This window comes from Electrophorus electricus, chromosome 7 (genome assembly GCF_041902795.1).
Source record: "Electrophorus electricus isolate QZ-2024a chromosome 7, ASM4190279v1, whole genome shotgun sequence".
Classification (NCBI taxonomy): domain Eukaryota; kingdom Metazoa; phylum Chordata; class Actinopteri; order Gymnotiformes; family Gymnotidae; genus Electrophorus; species Electrophorus electricus.
In genome coordinates this window covers 28,988,370-29,004,813 of record NC_137503.1, presented here as the reverse complement: position 1 = coordinate 29,004,813, position 16,444 = coordinate 28,988,370, and the positions used below count along the sequence as shown (strand labels likewise).

At 38.6% G+C, this 16,444-nt stretch overlaps 2 protein-coding genes across 6 annotated transcripts in view; one reads left to right on the top strand and one right to left on the bottom strand.

Annotated features, from left to right (window-relative positions):
* Positions 1–13,982, top strand: part of atad2b (ATPase family AAA domain containing 2B) — a 61,377-nt gene extending 47,395 nt beyond the window's left edge. For both annotated transcript variants that reach the window (XM_026997788.3, XM_081717933.1), the window contains exons 25-28: positions 472–1,050; positions 1,785–1,912; positions 8,599–8,727; positions 10,976–13,982. In XM_026997788.3, coding sequence (XP_026853589.2) covers positions 472–1,050; positions 1,785–1,912; positions 8,599–8,727; positions 10,976–11,017 — 878 coding nt within the window. In that variant the 3' untranslated portion in view covers positions 11,018–13,982. The remainder of the gene's footprint in view (positions 1–471; positions 1,051–1,784; positions 1,913–8,598; positions 8,728–10,975) is intronic.
* Positions 13,887–16,444, bottom strand: part of klhl29 (kelch like family member 29) — a 136,170-nt gene continuing 133,612 nt past the window's right edge. For all 4 annotated transcript variants that reach the window (XM_035524689.2, XM_026997772.3, XM_081717934.1 and 1 more), the window contains one exon: positions 13,887–16,412. In XM_035524689.2, the coding sequence (XP_035380582.1) occupies positions 16,229–16,412 (184 nt within the window). In that variant the 3' untranslated portion in view covers positions 13,887–16,228. The remainder of the gene's footprint in view (positions 16,413–16,444) is intronic.

The window sequence follows — 16,444 nt, the reverse complement described above, 5'->3', positions numbered from 1 at the left end:
GTGGACAGGTGCCGTGTGGTTCTAATAGATTGGCTCTTCTCGCTCAGCCCATTTTTCCCCTAGTGTACTGTATCATGCAGTACAAGCTCTCTTGTGTTGATTCACTCCTCCTTGTGTTGATGATACTCTTTTTTTTTTTTTTTTTCTTTTATAACGTCTAATACCAGAACACAGGGTGGGTAGTCCATCTTGCAGTTAGTACTGTCCAATAAATAGTTAAATAAAGATAGCTGAATAAAGTGATTATTAATGAATAATGGCTTCAAGTTCTGTCTGTGTACACAGGTTGGAATGTAGGACCACTGCATGAAACGCACTGCAAAGCTTAATTCATAATCAAAATTTACTTTAAGATCATTTCAAAGTACATCTTTAAGATGACACATTTATAATAATTTAATGGTACATGCAGTGTTCTCAGAGGCACCAAACTGACAGTTTTCTAACTGAAACTCTACTGCCTGTCCCCAGATAGCATTAAGCGCAAATCCCGTCGCCGGTCGATTTGGGAGCGGGGTATCATCAGGAAAAAGAAGAGCAGTAAAAAGGAGGAAGCAGAGGAAGACGAGGACCCTGAGGAGGAAGAGGGAGTCGAAGACTTGGCTGGTGCTAGTCAAGGCGAAGCCTGTCTGACTCAGGATGAGTCCTCTTGTGATACCATAGACCCCCAGCCTGACAAACCCCTTACCCAGCCCAATGGATATGCCCTGTCCACCGAGGAGGAGAACTCCAGTGAACCCACTGCAACTGAGGCTCCTCAGGAACCTGAAATGGCAAAGATGACTACCTCTAAGGAAGCTCCTCCTGGAGAGGAGAGGGAAGCGACTGTGGTTTCTGCCCCTCAGGACTGTGTGAATGGAGATGAGTCAATGGACAGCATAGACAGCGAGGCCCCTGAGAAGGAATCGGGTATTTGTCCAGAGGCGCCGCCTGCTCCTGTCAAAGGAGAATCACAGGTTGGAGGTGAAGATGCTGTACAAGAATGCAAGGCACAGGAGTGCATGCCTGCAACAGAAAGAGCAGCCAGTGATGGAGAACAAGAAAGCGAAGGTACTTACTTTCCTGTCAAAATGTTATAATATAGACTCCATGTCCAGCTAAACTAAAGGTAGTGGTGTTGAGATTCTGCTAATTAAAAAAAAAATAATAAAAAAAAAAAAACATTAAAATACTCATTTTTGAGTGCAAGTATCACTATAACAACCTTAATGTATTTTGGAGCAAAAATTGAGTTGATGTGTAACAATCACAAATAGAGTTCTACAGTATACACAGAATATTGCAACATTCATATTGCTATTGGTCATCATAAGGAACATCATCTGATATGACATCACTTTCTGTGATTTAATCAGTGGCATATTTCAGCCAATTATAGAATTATTAATGATTACTGTGACCAAAAATAATTGCATGGTCCTAGTAGACGTGAAAAAGATCTTCTCGTGTCATGTGGAATGCTGAAAATTAGACACCAACAGGCAGTCATTTGCATTGTATTGAACTCAAAGATATTGCCAAAAGATATCTTTTCAACTGCCAGGTGAAACACTTGTAACTTAATGATCTATTGGCCATTGGCCCATAACACACCATCTGTTGCAGTTTCTTTTGGTCAGGGTAAAGCCAACATGAGCAACACCACAAGGACACATCACCTGTTACAGCTTTAATATAGCAGGCTGCATTCCCTTGGTCTGGACATTTCAGAAGCCACATGCATTTAAGAACATTATATATAACAGTACCAATGGTTTCCTTTCATTTTTTTTTTCCTTTCATAGGCACCTGCAAAGAGATGTGGCAATGTAGCCAATCAGATCAGCAGAAGGGGGTTCTGGATGACAGGCCAGAGGACCGTCCACAATCCCCGCCCCCTCCTGTTTTAGTGGTTGACCATCAGCGGCTCAAGGTAAGAAACTCCGGTTTAAGATATTCCTCCTTTAGACCATATTCACCAAATACACAGGTATTTATTTACGAAGGTTTATTGTGGCTTTTCTGCTTCCCATAAAGGTAAGTGTTGCAGACTGTGATTAAATATTAAGCTAGCACAGAGTTTGGACAAGTAAGCTAATGCAGGTTAACTGTTGGATAGTGTGGTTTATTTGCCAACACAGGGTATGTAGCGCACAGAATATTCCATTTGGTCCTATCTACCTTTGATTTCAAGCATTGCCAGACCAAATGGTGCCACTAAGTGGAATCAGCTCACCCATTTAAAAATGAGGAAGCTTCTTTCAGATATAACAGTTCTTCTTGTCATTCAATCGAATGACTACAGAAGCATGACCAGGTGGGATTGCTGCTGCTGCATCCAGGAGTGGTGCACGTACCCCATCAGACTTCCTACACTTAGTCTTGATGGGATTTTTACCAAATTTATTGAATAAATTATGACAAATACAATTGTACATGCTATACCTATTCTAATTCTGTGCTACGAGTACAAAGAGGACAAATGGTAACTGGTAACTTGCTACTGTGCTATTACTACTATCATAGAACGCTGCTTTAATTTAATGATTTCATTAAGCATATTTAGCTAAAGAAAAATGTATAGTTTTCACATCTCTAGCTTGAAATTGTAACACTTTTTAATTGTGCACACCTGGTGAATTGCAACATTTGTTGAACTCTGCTGATTCTGAAAGGATTTTATAAAAATAGCCCTTAGCTTAGCGTTGGAGAAAATGTTCATCGGCATGGTGATGGAATCAATCCCCTCTTGCACCATTTCCATAGTCTCTATCTCACACACACATCCCTTCTTTCCAGTGAGTTATTTTAAGACTCACCTTCATCCCAGACTCTAGATATCACTTGCATCTATGCTTTCTACTCCTTGAAAGCAGTAGAAAATTCTAAAACAAATGTATCATCCTGTTTTAAATGTGCTTTCATGCCATGATCTGTAGCTGCAGGCTCTGTCTTGCTGATTGGCAGTGAGAGGCAGGCCTCTAACCATTTTCAGGGATTTGAACCTGACGAGTGGCAGTCTCGCTTATGCCAGACTGCCACTCAGTGCATCTGCTTGAGCTGCCTCTCGGGCCAATGGCCACACTAGCGAAAAAGAGGCAGAATGAAAATATGGAGGAAATAGTTACTTATATCGCAAGCGGACACGCACTGCCACCCTCCTCCACGGTGGTTGTTGCACCATTATCTCCCCGCAGAATTCCCCCCGGGGGCTTCAATCAGCAGCCCTGCCTCTGGGCCTGATTGATAGAGCTAGGCGCCACCTCAGGCGCCTGGCTGACCAGCTGACTGCCAGAACCGAGGGCTACGGGGACTCCAGGCGCTTGTGGCACTAATCTGAGGGCTTATTTGTTCATTTAGGGAGAAAAAGCAGATATCTTTAAGAAACAGATCGTGAAGAAACGGGAGCTGTGAATAATTGCTTTTTCATCCCTGGCTTATGGAACAAATTGAATTTCCGGTGAAGTGGTGCGAGGGTTGCCGTTTAAGCAGATATCTCCTCCTGGTTGGGCTGGCAAACTGCCTAACACATATTAGGAATGAAAAGTGGGCCATTTCCTTGCATTTCATTCATATTCATCGGCTAAAGAATGCTCATTACTATTGACACTCTTGTAGTGTGGCAGGCAGCCTGAAATACCTGTGGAATTTAAAAATGTGTCAGGGTAGACAAGGAGCTTTGTTTCCACACCAAACCTTTTGAGTGGAGTACGGTTTTAGCATCACATCACACATCAATTCTGAGATGGCTGTGCAAGCAAACTGAAGCCCATACAAAAGAGACCAAAAAATACTGAATTCAGAATTCTGTCTAATGGGAGACTTAAGAGGTTGTTGACACTAACTATTCTAACAATCTATATTGATCATAAAACTTTGGTTTTGTCCCCTGTCTGGAAAACATGATTGTCAAAGTCTTTCTTGTAGCAAATTACCCTCATATTAAAAGATTTCATTAAAACGTCCATTATGGTCTGTTAAGATATCACACTTGCTTTTTCCATGTTCATAAATATCGACCCATTTCAAAGATGACGGCTCATTCTCATATGTAGCCTTGCTACTGGCACTTCAAACAGCTGAATCATTTAGAATGTCTGTTTAGGTGAAAATTGCTAAATATCAATGGACAAGTGCTAGATTTTGTTATTTTATTTTATTTATTTGAGTGCTTTCGCTATTGTTGTTTGTCCTCGCTGACCTCCTTGACAGTACTTCTTTTTTGCACTTGCAAACAACTCTGTGCTTGCTTGGACATTTTTGAAAGTTCTCTCATAAACACAGTTCTTTGTTAGAGTATGCATTATTGGCGAATCTTTTTCTTTTGCATTTAAATTTCATAGCTGAGTGCAGCTTGGGGTTAGGCAGATTTACGTTTCTTGGCAGAAAGTTTTGTGGTGACGGGAACAATTTTCTGCTGACTTTGGTAGAAGGTCCTCATTCACATCAAGGCTACGAAGTGTCAGAAGAAAATGGTGAGATTTGTTTATATCAATTAATGATCTGGAAATGATCAATCAGGAACTTGAAGACACTTCAGTGAGAGTCAAAGTGCTGACCTATCTAAATCCTGAGGTCCTTCTCAGTTTCAAAATTGAGGGATAATTCCTATTGCTTCATTGAATACTTCATTGATACTTTTCATTGCTTCAGTTTTCCCATTGCTTCATTGACTGTATTACTTAGCTGAGATGTTTGTGCAACATGATTTAAAATAAAAAAAATTATGCCAGCTCTTTTGGCTAAAAATAAAATCATTTTAACATTTTAGGTGAATAGATCAGAAGAACACAGTAAAGTAACAGAAATAATGCCTGAATAGGCAAAAAGTTGAAAATGAAACCAAATAGTAAAAAAGTAAAGTAAATGAAGACAACCTTTGATAATAAAATTTAATGAAAAGTTAAAGTTAAAGAAAGTTGACATTTTAGCCCACTCAGTGCCATTCATTTTTCTAGGTTAAGCCTTAGTGTCTAAAAATGTGCTTGAAACCACATCTTCATTTTATCTTGTGTTTGTGTTTATTTAATGCACAGTGCTTACATTTTACATGTAATGAAGGTAGTGTAGGTAGTAGTGGTAGATTTTATAATTGGTATTAAATCTACCAGTACACCTCCTTTGTGGGAATGAGTCCTGAACACTTTACAACACTACAAATGCCTGTTGTGTCCAGTGAAGTGCTTTCATTTTTATTTATTTATTTATTTTTAAATCTGTTTTTATCTCTGCATCATTTTCTACTTAAGATAATGGAGCTTTGTAACTGACTCGATCTAAAATGGATATGAATTGTTTCATGTTTATTATAGTATCTCAGTACTCAAAACATTGTTATTGTGGATCCGGTGCCATTTGGATCAACTATAGAACCTTTGTGCCAATCATTTTTATTATGAGTGTAATTCTTTTTATCTTTAATGCTTAAAAGGTTCATTGCATTTTTCCAGATACAGTTGCTTTTCTAATTTAGTTCCTCTCCGTTCAGCTCATGTTTTGAAATTGGAACTTCAGCTCTACCATCTGTTGGATTCCCTGGTCCCCTCCGCTCTTTTGTCTGTTCCAACTTCCTGCCTTTCATAATTTGAAACATGATGATTTTTTATTTGTGGAATCACCTGCAGCAGAGCGTTACTTTGTATTAAAATTAAAAAGAGGAAGGAAAGTCTTCGTTCCTCTTGCTCTCTCTCAGCTCTGTCACTTTCTCTCTCCATCCAGTTAAATTTAATAAGGCCTTGCTGGTATGAATACTACAAGTCGCTTTACTGCCCAAGCAATTTGGCATAAACATGAATGGGAAGGAAAATAGAGATAGAACAATATAAAATCCATTATTTACACAATCGTTAGTCACCATTAATCAACAATATTAACCAGTTAAAAATTATATTTGGCCTCTCTGCCCCCCCCCCCCACAGTTTTCTAACTTTAATAATTGTATATGTATATAGCTCATTGGACTCAATCAGACTCTCTCCTGGGCTGAACTGTTCAAGATCAGCAGTCATCGAACTTTGTAGGATCAGTTGCCAATCACTAATGCACTATTTTTGCTCAGTAATGGCACAAAATGCAGGGTTTGTACTTTAAAATATTCATACTCTACTTTTGAGCTAGATGACTAAGGCAGAGAGATGAACAGTAAACAAAGCATTGAGAAGGTTTTATTTGACTTTGTGCACTGCCCATGTACATGTAGTCAGTCATAATGTTGTGTCATCATCATTATTAAGGCAATGGTGGTAGTGTTTGCTTTTCCTGGACCCAGTGAACTATAATTTAGCATAGAGGCATTTCAGGTGGATTGGTCAGATTATTATTCAGCACCAAAGGATGATAAACATCAAATAACTGGAGTTAAATGGACCATATCAACAGCTCCTTTATAGCTAGGATTACTGTTCTATTCAAGTTTGACAGAGGAGGTCTGCTACCCATGACCATTTGCCCACTGCCACTGACAATAGCACAAAGCCTAGCATGGGGTCTGAACCTAATCCTTAAGGCTGAACTGACAGGCTAGTGAACTGTGTAGAACTAATTATTTTGTATTCCTTTCCCTGTCGTTCATGAATGTGTTCTTTGCTGCTGACTGCTTTTGCTTGTTTGTATATGTGCAATCTGCTTTTAGCGATTTTTGTGTCATTGTTTGTGTTTTATTCCTGCATGTGGTTTTATAATCCAAATAATGGGTTTTTCCTACATTTGTCAATTTTAAACACATTTTTCAGCACAGAAGCTGGACTTTATTTGCACCTGCAAGTGAGTGTCACTACACTCATATCAAAGCATGTTTTAGGCTGACCCTACTATTAGCCATCAGAGGGCGTCAAGCCGTTGGAGGCTCTTGGTGACTGACCTGTGCTCAGTGCTGTATGCTCTGCACTGCCTCTAGTAGGTCCTCTGCTGTTTTGCCCAGTTGTAATGGAGTGTTTTCTGATTGGCTGATCAGTCTAAATTTGACTCGAGAAACAAGAAAATGTATACATAGACTGCATAAGATTTTTTTTTTTTTGTCACATTGTAGCTTGATGTACCAAGGCAGTGTGCTGGGCTAACCTTATTAGTTTTGTTGTACTAACTATCTACTGAAAATGTGGGACATTTGTCATTATCTTGATGTTACTGTATGCAATTTTATTGAAGGAAGGATCTCAATAGATTGCAGACACTCAAAACTCAGTGTACTTGCTATGAGAAGCATACACCTTTGGGAAGCAGTGGCTTTCTTTTGAGTTATTTTCTTTTCGTGCAGGCACAGAACATACATGCATACATGTTCGTCAGCTGTAGTCCGTTTTGGTGTGTTCGGAGTGTAACCGCAAATAGGTGACTATGGGCGACAATGAGTTGACACAGGGTGATCATCAGTCGCTGATCTTCGTTCTTTATTGTCCCTAGCCACGGATGGTGGCACACCAAAACCCAAAGCAGTTTTTGCAAATATTTCATCCCCATAGCCAAATTCATGAGTGTTCTTTGTGTCTAAACTCTTCATCAGGATCCAAACTGATGCAACCATAGTCGGTGAGTTTAGCCTAATAACTAATCTGTATGCATTCAGATGAGCAGCTGATTGGCCACAGGATGACTGTGATGAACATGTCAATTGAAAAGGCGTTGCTGGGTCTGAGACTTTAATTAAAGTGAATGTGAAAAGTAAACAGCATTACACTGAAGCAGTGTACAAAATGGAAGGTAATTATGATTTGCCTTAATTGGCTGTCGCTTTGATCTTAATTGCTTTTGAAGATGGCTGACCCCATGTCCTGACTGTATGGGTGGGAGTTTTCTGTTGGCATAGGCACTGTGTGTAGTCATCCCCTATCTTACGGAGCTCACGTTTCTTTGCATAGTTATCCCACAGTTTTATTTACTTCTTTTCTGTTTTTGTGTTTGGGGTTCACTTTTTAACAGCCATGTCAAACTTTAGGGAGCTTGACTTGGCATCCTTGAGATGGAGATACAGTATAAGTGCACTCTCACTGCAATTTAGCTGACATGCTACAGATAAGTTGATGACTTGGTACAATTTAGCTGAGGACCTTCTTTACATTTTTACAGTATATGTTGTTGTGGTTATTTTTGTTTTGTTTTGCTACCAAGGCTTTTGTCTAGGGTTTCATATGTTAAAAAAAAAATTTTTTTTATAATTACTGCAACTTATGCCTAAAATACATAGTGCCCTAATGTTAATTACTTTGCAGGCACTTCTGTCCAATTTTGGTTTACTGTCAAACGCCAATTTAGCCTTTGCTGTTTCAACAGGAACATTCATTTAAAGATTGCAATTAACCTTGTTCATTACTATAATTCAGAGTACATTTACATGTGTTAGAGAGGAAGGAGGTGAAGATCATTCAGATAATAAGCATGATGTTTTGCCGCAATTACCTGATATGCAAAATGCATTACAGAACCAATAAGCTAGTTGTATAATGTCAGTATAGAGTGATGAGCTTGTTATACTGTACACTCTTTAAGATGGAAACCTTGCAAGTTATGGTGTAAGTGCAATGATGTGCCATATCTGTCTTCTGTCTACATACTTTGTATGACCTTTGTCCTTTGTCATCCCCTCCTTGTTGAATGACCCTTGTGATCTGTGCTGTTTCTCAGGCCTTACTGGATCAGGTAGTGGTGAAGAGTGAGGGCTACAGTGTGGATCTGTTGGAGAGGATCTACTCTTTACTCAGCCAGTGTATCTACCAGCACCGCAGGGACTATGACAAGACCCACCTGATTGAGGTAAGTGGCCCACATGACATCAAGCACAGTCAAAATTGACATTGTTCCTAGAAATGCAGTATGGCTAAATCACTTGTACTGGAATTTGGAGTTAACCTTCAGGCCGTCACCCTAGAAGGGTTCTGATGGTTCATGCCCAGTTGCGTAAAGGACGTTTATAAGCATCTTTGTGTTCTGAGAAAGCTGCTATATAAGTGTAAATTCATTCAATCATAACTTTGTGATTTAGTTAAGTTATAACAATGTTAACTGAAAATTAGATAAGCTCTGTTTTAAGGGAAATAAACCACCTGATGTCTTCAATGGTTTCTGTTCATGTGCTGTGAAATTGGACAATTCTAAAGTCAGGGAAACTTACCAGTTGTCTCTGGGTAGGTGGATGGAGTTATTGTATTACAGACCTACTAGTGAAGAGCTCAGAGTAGGCAGATTAGCCTGCTTATCCTGATGAAAAATTCCTCTTTCTCTGCACATTGAGCCATACTGACTCTAGTTATATTCCTGCTTTTTGTTCCTAGGGCCTTTACCCTTACTTAACTACAGGGTCCTAATGCAGCTTGATCCCTGACGGCTGTTTGGAATCGTTTTCTCCATGTGAGCTGAGCCTTGTATAAGGAGGCTGTATATTTAGCACCATCCATTTTCACTTCCCATATGTTTGGGGAATTCTGTAAATCGGGCCTGTTGTCAGTAAGGTATGATATATGGGTCAACTCAGGATGGTACAGTCAGCCCGGCACCTGCAGTGTGTGCCACAATGCATTTTATTTCTAGTAGACATTACTCTGTTATACTTGATGTATGAAAAGAACTTAATGTTTTTTGGGGTAAATGTGCCATTCTTCCTTCAGCCTTTTGATCTTCACCTAGTGCAGGTTCTGTTCCTCTATGTGGAGGTATTGAAAACAATGTGGGAAGCAATAATGGGTTCTTATGCTGCTACAGTCTGTATAGTGAATACAGTTGCTTGGCGCACACATAAATAGACGTGCTGAGACAATTAAAAATGGAGAGATCGCTGTTGGAATTCATGGCCATATTTTGCATTGTACGCAGATCATATATAAAAATGAATAAATAAATATTGCCAAGTGAAATTGCTAGCTTACTATTTTGAAGCTGCATAATATCACAGAATGAAAGAAGGGGAAATGAGTTTATCATGTTTGTGTAGCTGTAAGCAGAAGATGGATGCACAAAGACTGGATGCTGACACACTGAACAGCTGTTGAGTGTTGAAATTAGAGCACCATGTTGATTGCAGTGAACTGTGGCCGATCCTCTGGGGAAATTATATTTGCTGTTCTCAAATCCAATAGTAATGGTCTCTGGCCACCAGAAAGAAAGTGGAGGTGCACTGGGGTGTGGAGGCTGGCGAAGCCCTGAGCTCATTTATGCACTCTGCCCAGGTAGCGTCTTTATTGTCCACAAAAAGTGCTATTCATTATTTCCTAGTCAAAAAAGAGAAATGTAGCATCTCAGTGTTTGAGATCTTTAATGTCTAGTTCAGCAAATATGAAAGGGACTGCACACAGTCTCTTTGGCTTTCATAGTCCAACTGGTATGAGGCATCAGGAGCCTTTTCAGATATTTCAGGTTTGATTGTTCTCACAGACTGCTCATTTATGATAATATTCTACTTCACTCCAAGGGCGTCTGGCTCAGACCATCAGGTATGCCTCGCCACATAAGAATCCTGTGTTCATTTTGTAGCTATAATGCATGTTAAGCCCAAGGGCGTGAGGCGGGAATCCCCACAGGTGCCACGGAACTGGACCAGAATCTTGTTGCATGAGTGAATTTTTAATATTTGTCTGCCTTACACTTATGATTATCGACAGGGTGACAGTGCATCAAAAAAATGCTCATTTAATATTCAAGTTTATAATGTAATTATTTGATAGGGTATGTCAAAGAAAAGCAATGTCAGATAAAGCAGAATATTTTAAATACATAGAGGATGTATGCAGAGCGGGATAAAATACTGAAAGTCCTTTGATTGAAAATGCACAGATCTCTGGCATTGTCTCTTGTCTCTTGCTAGTGTGCTAAAATTAAGTTAATGCCCCCTGATGTTTTTATCAGTTTTCTCCATTATGTTGCTTTTGCAATGCAGCAAAAGTTAGTAATTTTGCTTCACTATTTTTGTCCTAATGGCTAGTAGCAATAAAAAGGTTATCACTGTCCTACACGCAACATCAGTTTGTAAATATGGCTTACTGAAGGCCTATTCCTTTTTCCATTTCAGGAGATGGAGAGGCAAGTCCAGCATTTCAAAACATTCCTGTGATGAATTGAGGGCTTTCAGCAGTGATGGTAATCGGAAACTCCTGTGATTCATGAGGGAGTATAGCCTATTGAACCAAGCCCTTCCATGAGGAGCCGAGCAGGTTTGCTCTTAAATGAGAATGTGAAATGAGAAGGTAAAGGAGACCTTCAAAGACTTACAGTGGCGACCTTGGTGCTATTGTCTCAGGTACCTGGACAGAATCAGTCTACAGAACCAAACGCAACTCAAGACTCATGTAGGTTTCAGTTTTTACAAACATGTATGCCAATTTCTAATGGGCGTCATTGGTGCTATTGGGTGCTATTGTTTATCTATTTGCTGCTCCTTGGGTTTCTTTAAAAAATAAGAAATGGAAAAAAAACAAGATATTAAAAGTTAAACAATGCTTAAAAAAAGATTGTGTGATGTCACTCGAAAACCTCAGCCTCCTTGTCAGGAAGAAACCACACACACACACACACACACACACACAGGCACAGATTCTCACCAGCAGTGGCAAAAAAAAAGTGTGAAAGGCAGCGCAACACCAAGAGGTCGAGTCAGTTTATGTACTGTGGAAACAAACTGCATTGCTCGCCCTCTCTGCCCACCATCTTGATGTGTTAGTGTCCGCTGTGATCTTTCCACCAGTAGGCATTCAAATACAAGCACTGCATCCCTATGATGATACTTCCCACTGCCGTAAAGAACACCATTTTTAAAGAGATTTTTTTGTGATCTTAGGTTCTGTTGGATTGTAAGCATTTTTTTTAATCTGCTTTTCAGATTTAAGGACCTCTATTAAAATCCTTTCTAGTGAAATACTGAAGTGTCATTCTGTCAAGAGTTCCAGTAGAAAACATCTCCAAATAATGTTACTAAACTGGAAACCCAGTCTAGATTTGGTTTGGCTTGGAGTAACTGGATTCAGAAGTAATTGGTGTCTAGAGGTTGCACTGCTGACCATATGCTTGAACCTCCAAAATAATACACATTGTTTGATACAAGACTGAGATTACAAAGTATTCATCAACTCCATAGAACGGGACATGTCTCTTGTGAAAATAAACCTCTTCATGTATCATGGACAATTACATAAAGGGACCATCTTGGCTACACTGATATTTGTTCTGATGACTGCCTTCTTTTTTTAATTTAACATTGGGCCAGTCATTTTCACATAGATCGTGTTCTCTCAATTGCTTTTACATGCACATGAGCACCCCCACAAATTCAGAGTTTTCTGTAGCCAGGTGGTTTTGCCATAACTCATTCTTTGTTGGAATATTCTGTCATTTTACTTTATTACTTCTCAGTTTTTGAGTTGAAACAATGCTAAGGTCGTTTGCATTAGAAAACATATGAACAAGGCCATTTTATCCAGTGCCTCTGTGTTTAACATGTGGAGCATTGCTTCTTTCATCTCTTGGTGTTTAATATTAGCTTTATTTTTCCTCCAGACTTTGTTTGCTCATGGCTAAGTTCTGCTGACTGATGATGATGATGATGATAAAATCTTTGATTGGTGGCTGTGTATTCTTTCAATAGGTAGATTTTAGTTCAGCTTTGGTGTAGCGCAAGTAGCTTATTAGCCAAGTATTTTTGAATGCTTTTTTGATCTGCTACTTTCTCCAGTTTGTTAAAAGATTTCTGCAAACTTGAAACTCATCTCAATTTATGTAAAGGTGAGTACAGTTTAAGAAATTGTTTAAAACATGCAAAAAAGGAGGACGTAGTTCTGGACTACTACAGTGAGATAAAGAACCATGGCTACCTCAATTATTGTGATGCTGACGAGACGAGAAGTTTACTAAATACGTCCAGTATTTGTCAGCATCTGTTACATTACTGCACCCTTGTTCATTGGCCAGGTGCTGAGAACCAAGGTCTGGGGCTGATGCATGAACCGTGCTTCTGCTCAGTTTTGGTTCTTGTTTTTTTTTGGTTTTTTTTTGTTTGTTTGGGGTTTTCTGTTGTTGTTTGTCTGTTTTGCAGTTGAGCCGACACAATGCAGCATGTTAATTTCAGAAACTTTGCATTGTGTATTTGTTTTGCTTTCTTGTTCATCTTTATTTTTTTTCTCTATAATTCACTTTTTTCTGTCAGCAAACATTGGCATCCAATTATTTCTTTTTCTTCATTGAACTGTCAATTGGGCCTTCATGATGGCAGCCATATTGTTTTTCCACTACAATTTCTTTCACTCTTACAGAATTACACCATTTGATCTCTTTTTCTAGCTATACCCATTTATTTATTAACATAAGTATTAAACAGTGTGTTTGACAGTCTGATGTTCAACTATTCCTTTGTATGCAGTTTTCTAAAAGCCAACAAATTGGAAATTTGTTACTCATTTTTTGAAGTTTGTCTCAATGTAGCACATTTTTGTAGCAGGTTTGTGCAGATGGAGAATATGGAGGTTTATGGGTCTCAGGTCTCTGCTACATTAATGACCTATTTATTTTGTTACAAAGGTGGTGGTGCTTCTTGGATTTTGTGGTAAAGGAACGCAAATAACACATGGAAAATAACAAACGTGATGAGCATTGTATCATACCCCCTCTCCTTTTGCAAGTAGTGAACATAACATGCATGTTTGGTGTGGTGTAGATTCTACTGTCTTGACCACTGGTTCTGAAATACTGACAGTACATTTACCTTAGAAATTTTCAGACTCTGAAATACAGGGAATATAAAATGTTACCCATGTTCACTAACTGCTGTACTCAAATGTAATGAATTATTTCGTACCTCACCGAATTTGTGCGTATTTGAAACACTTGCTATGATCCAACATGTTTAAACATATGTTAAATGAAATTACATGGCTAATTTATAAAGATAATTGAAAACAGATTATTACAAACTGAATACACACAGATAAAAATGGGAAACATCATTCAAATATTTATTAAAGTAACTAAACGAGACAAGAAGCCTTCATTAAAAAAAAAAAAAATAAAAAAAATTATGTTCTGGTCATGGCACTAAAATGTTATCCCCTTCATATTTCTCACTATTCTGTTCTCTAAAAAACCCCATGATGTTTTGATCATATGAAAGAAAATTTTGAAAACCCATGATATTGTGTGAGTCATGTTCAAGGCCCTAGACATGACCTGCCAAAACAGTGCTAGGCCTGCATAGAGCTAGGCCCATGAGTTGCTCCCAGTACAATTCCATGATACAAGGCAACGTATTTAGAGGGTGCAGTCTTGTAGCAATGTTGTTCAGAAGTCTGCTGGACCAAACTCCAGCCTGCTTACTGTACTGCCTGAACAAGGCTGTAAATAAGTATTACAGAACTAGGATCAGAGAACATAATCTCACAATCTGAGTCAGTCCTTAATAACTACCTGAAGGGGAGCTACACACAGAGCACTCTGTCATCAAGCTTCTTAAAATAAGCCCATTCCATTCACCAGATTAAAAGTCAGGTTGGAGTTTGTTGACGGGCTTCAGAGGTTAGTCCAGTATGCAGTTTTGTGGGGTTTTTTTTGTTTTGTTTTTGTTTGTTTGTTTGGGGTTTTTTTGTTGATAAATTGATTGTATCTAATCTGTAGTTTATTTCTTATTTATTGATTTACATGTATTTGGGGGCTTTTTATTTCTGTTATTGCCAGGGTGATTGCCTCATTTTTATCTTAATATTTAGAGCCTAATTTGAAATATGGTTACTATTCTTAAGCATTATTTTAGTAAAAGTTATGTTTAAATAATACATTTACTGTAATTTCTCCAATAAACTGCTGTGATTATACTTGAATAAATGGTGCAAATTGTAGTCTTTGTTGAACTGTTTCATGTCTGTTTTTAATTTTCAGTTAAATTTTATGTCGATTTTGAAGGTGGTTGAATGAATGTTTTAAACATGGGTTTGGCCATAATGAGAAGTGGTCACCAGCCACTCAGCACGTTATATTACATCTATATTATATATATCTTATACCTTTTAAATTAAGCAATTTTTTAAACTATAGCAAATAAATAATAGGAGTGTCTATTTGGAGTTGTATATGGATCGTTTAATTGATCAAATTTATATGCAGTATGTTACTTGGGTGGTATTTTGTCTTGTTTTAAAAATGGATGTATTCATTGCCATTTTTCCCTCACTTGGTACCACAGATTATCTGCATAATTAATTATAAACCCAAACACCTGACTAAAAAGAGAGAGAAAAATGTTGCCATGGATACTGTGCCTGTTTTTATGGAAAAAATGACACACAATATTGTGTATTTTTCTTTGAATTTTGAATATGTATTGTCTCATCATTAATAACATGTAAATCGTCCATTTTGGGTACAGATTGATAGACATTTTTGTCCAATCTATCGAATTTTCTAAAAACATTTATACAGAATTACTTCAGTTTTAAAATATACATTTATTCCTTCCATATTTTACAGGATTAGATCCATCCCCAATACCTCCATTTCAGTCCCACTGTAGTGAGTGGATTCATATCAAATGCAGAAATGGAGGAAAAGAACAATTTTATCCTCAGAATGACAAATAAATGTGACTTGTGATTTGGCTGCATTTAGGACAAAGCTCATCCTTTTGTCTTCATCCAGTCCTTTCTCTTATTGTGATGGTATTTGTTGGATTGCAGGTCCTGAATTACATCCCTGATTCTGTCAAACATACTTCCACTTGGTTAGAGCACCATAACCCTGAAACACACTCAAGCCGAAGTATTGCATTACATTTCCTGATATGTCATAGAATATCTGCACTCATCCTCAATCTCTCTGATTGGATGAAGATACTGTTTTGTCTTGTAAAGTCATGACATGACTACACCCAGCAGAAAGGGTTGGGGGGAGGGGGAGAACAGATTCTTTGATTTCAGACTCATGGCAAAACAAAATTGTGCAGTTGTTATGACTGGAATGGATAATTGAAGGAAAATATCAAAAGAATATGCACAAAAAAAAGAGAACACATACAAATGTTTGTCAGAGAAGACAAGTCTTTGCAGTGGGCCAACAAAGCTTGCATTGTATCCAAATGGCACAACACCTGTGAATGAGGGTTAGCTTACATCCCTTACAGAGTCTAGACTTGTCGGGCACTGGAATTCCACTTTGTTCCCCCCAGGAGAGCTGGTAGGAGTTTTGAGGAGGGAGCTTTGGAGTCTTTAATGTTAGACATGTCCAGCAATTCTTTGTCTTTGATCCCTGCAGTGCACTGAGGAAAAAGGGCTGTGTTGCCTGGCTGTGGTCAGCCGCTCTGGATGTACTTCTTGATGACCACACAGCCATGTCTGAAGAGTGGGCAGGGCAGGTTCTGGAGAAGTGTCCATGTGTTAGTGCAAGGGTCAAAGGTCTCCATATTGCCTAATGCTGGCCCTTCGCTGCTCACAATGCCTCCTGTGGCGTAAATCTTTCCATCCAGGACAACAGCACTGAAAAAGATAAAGAAGAAGTAAACATGATT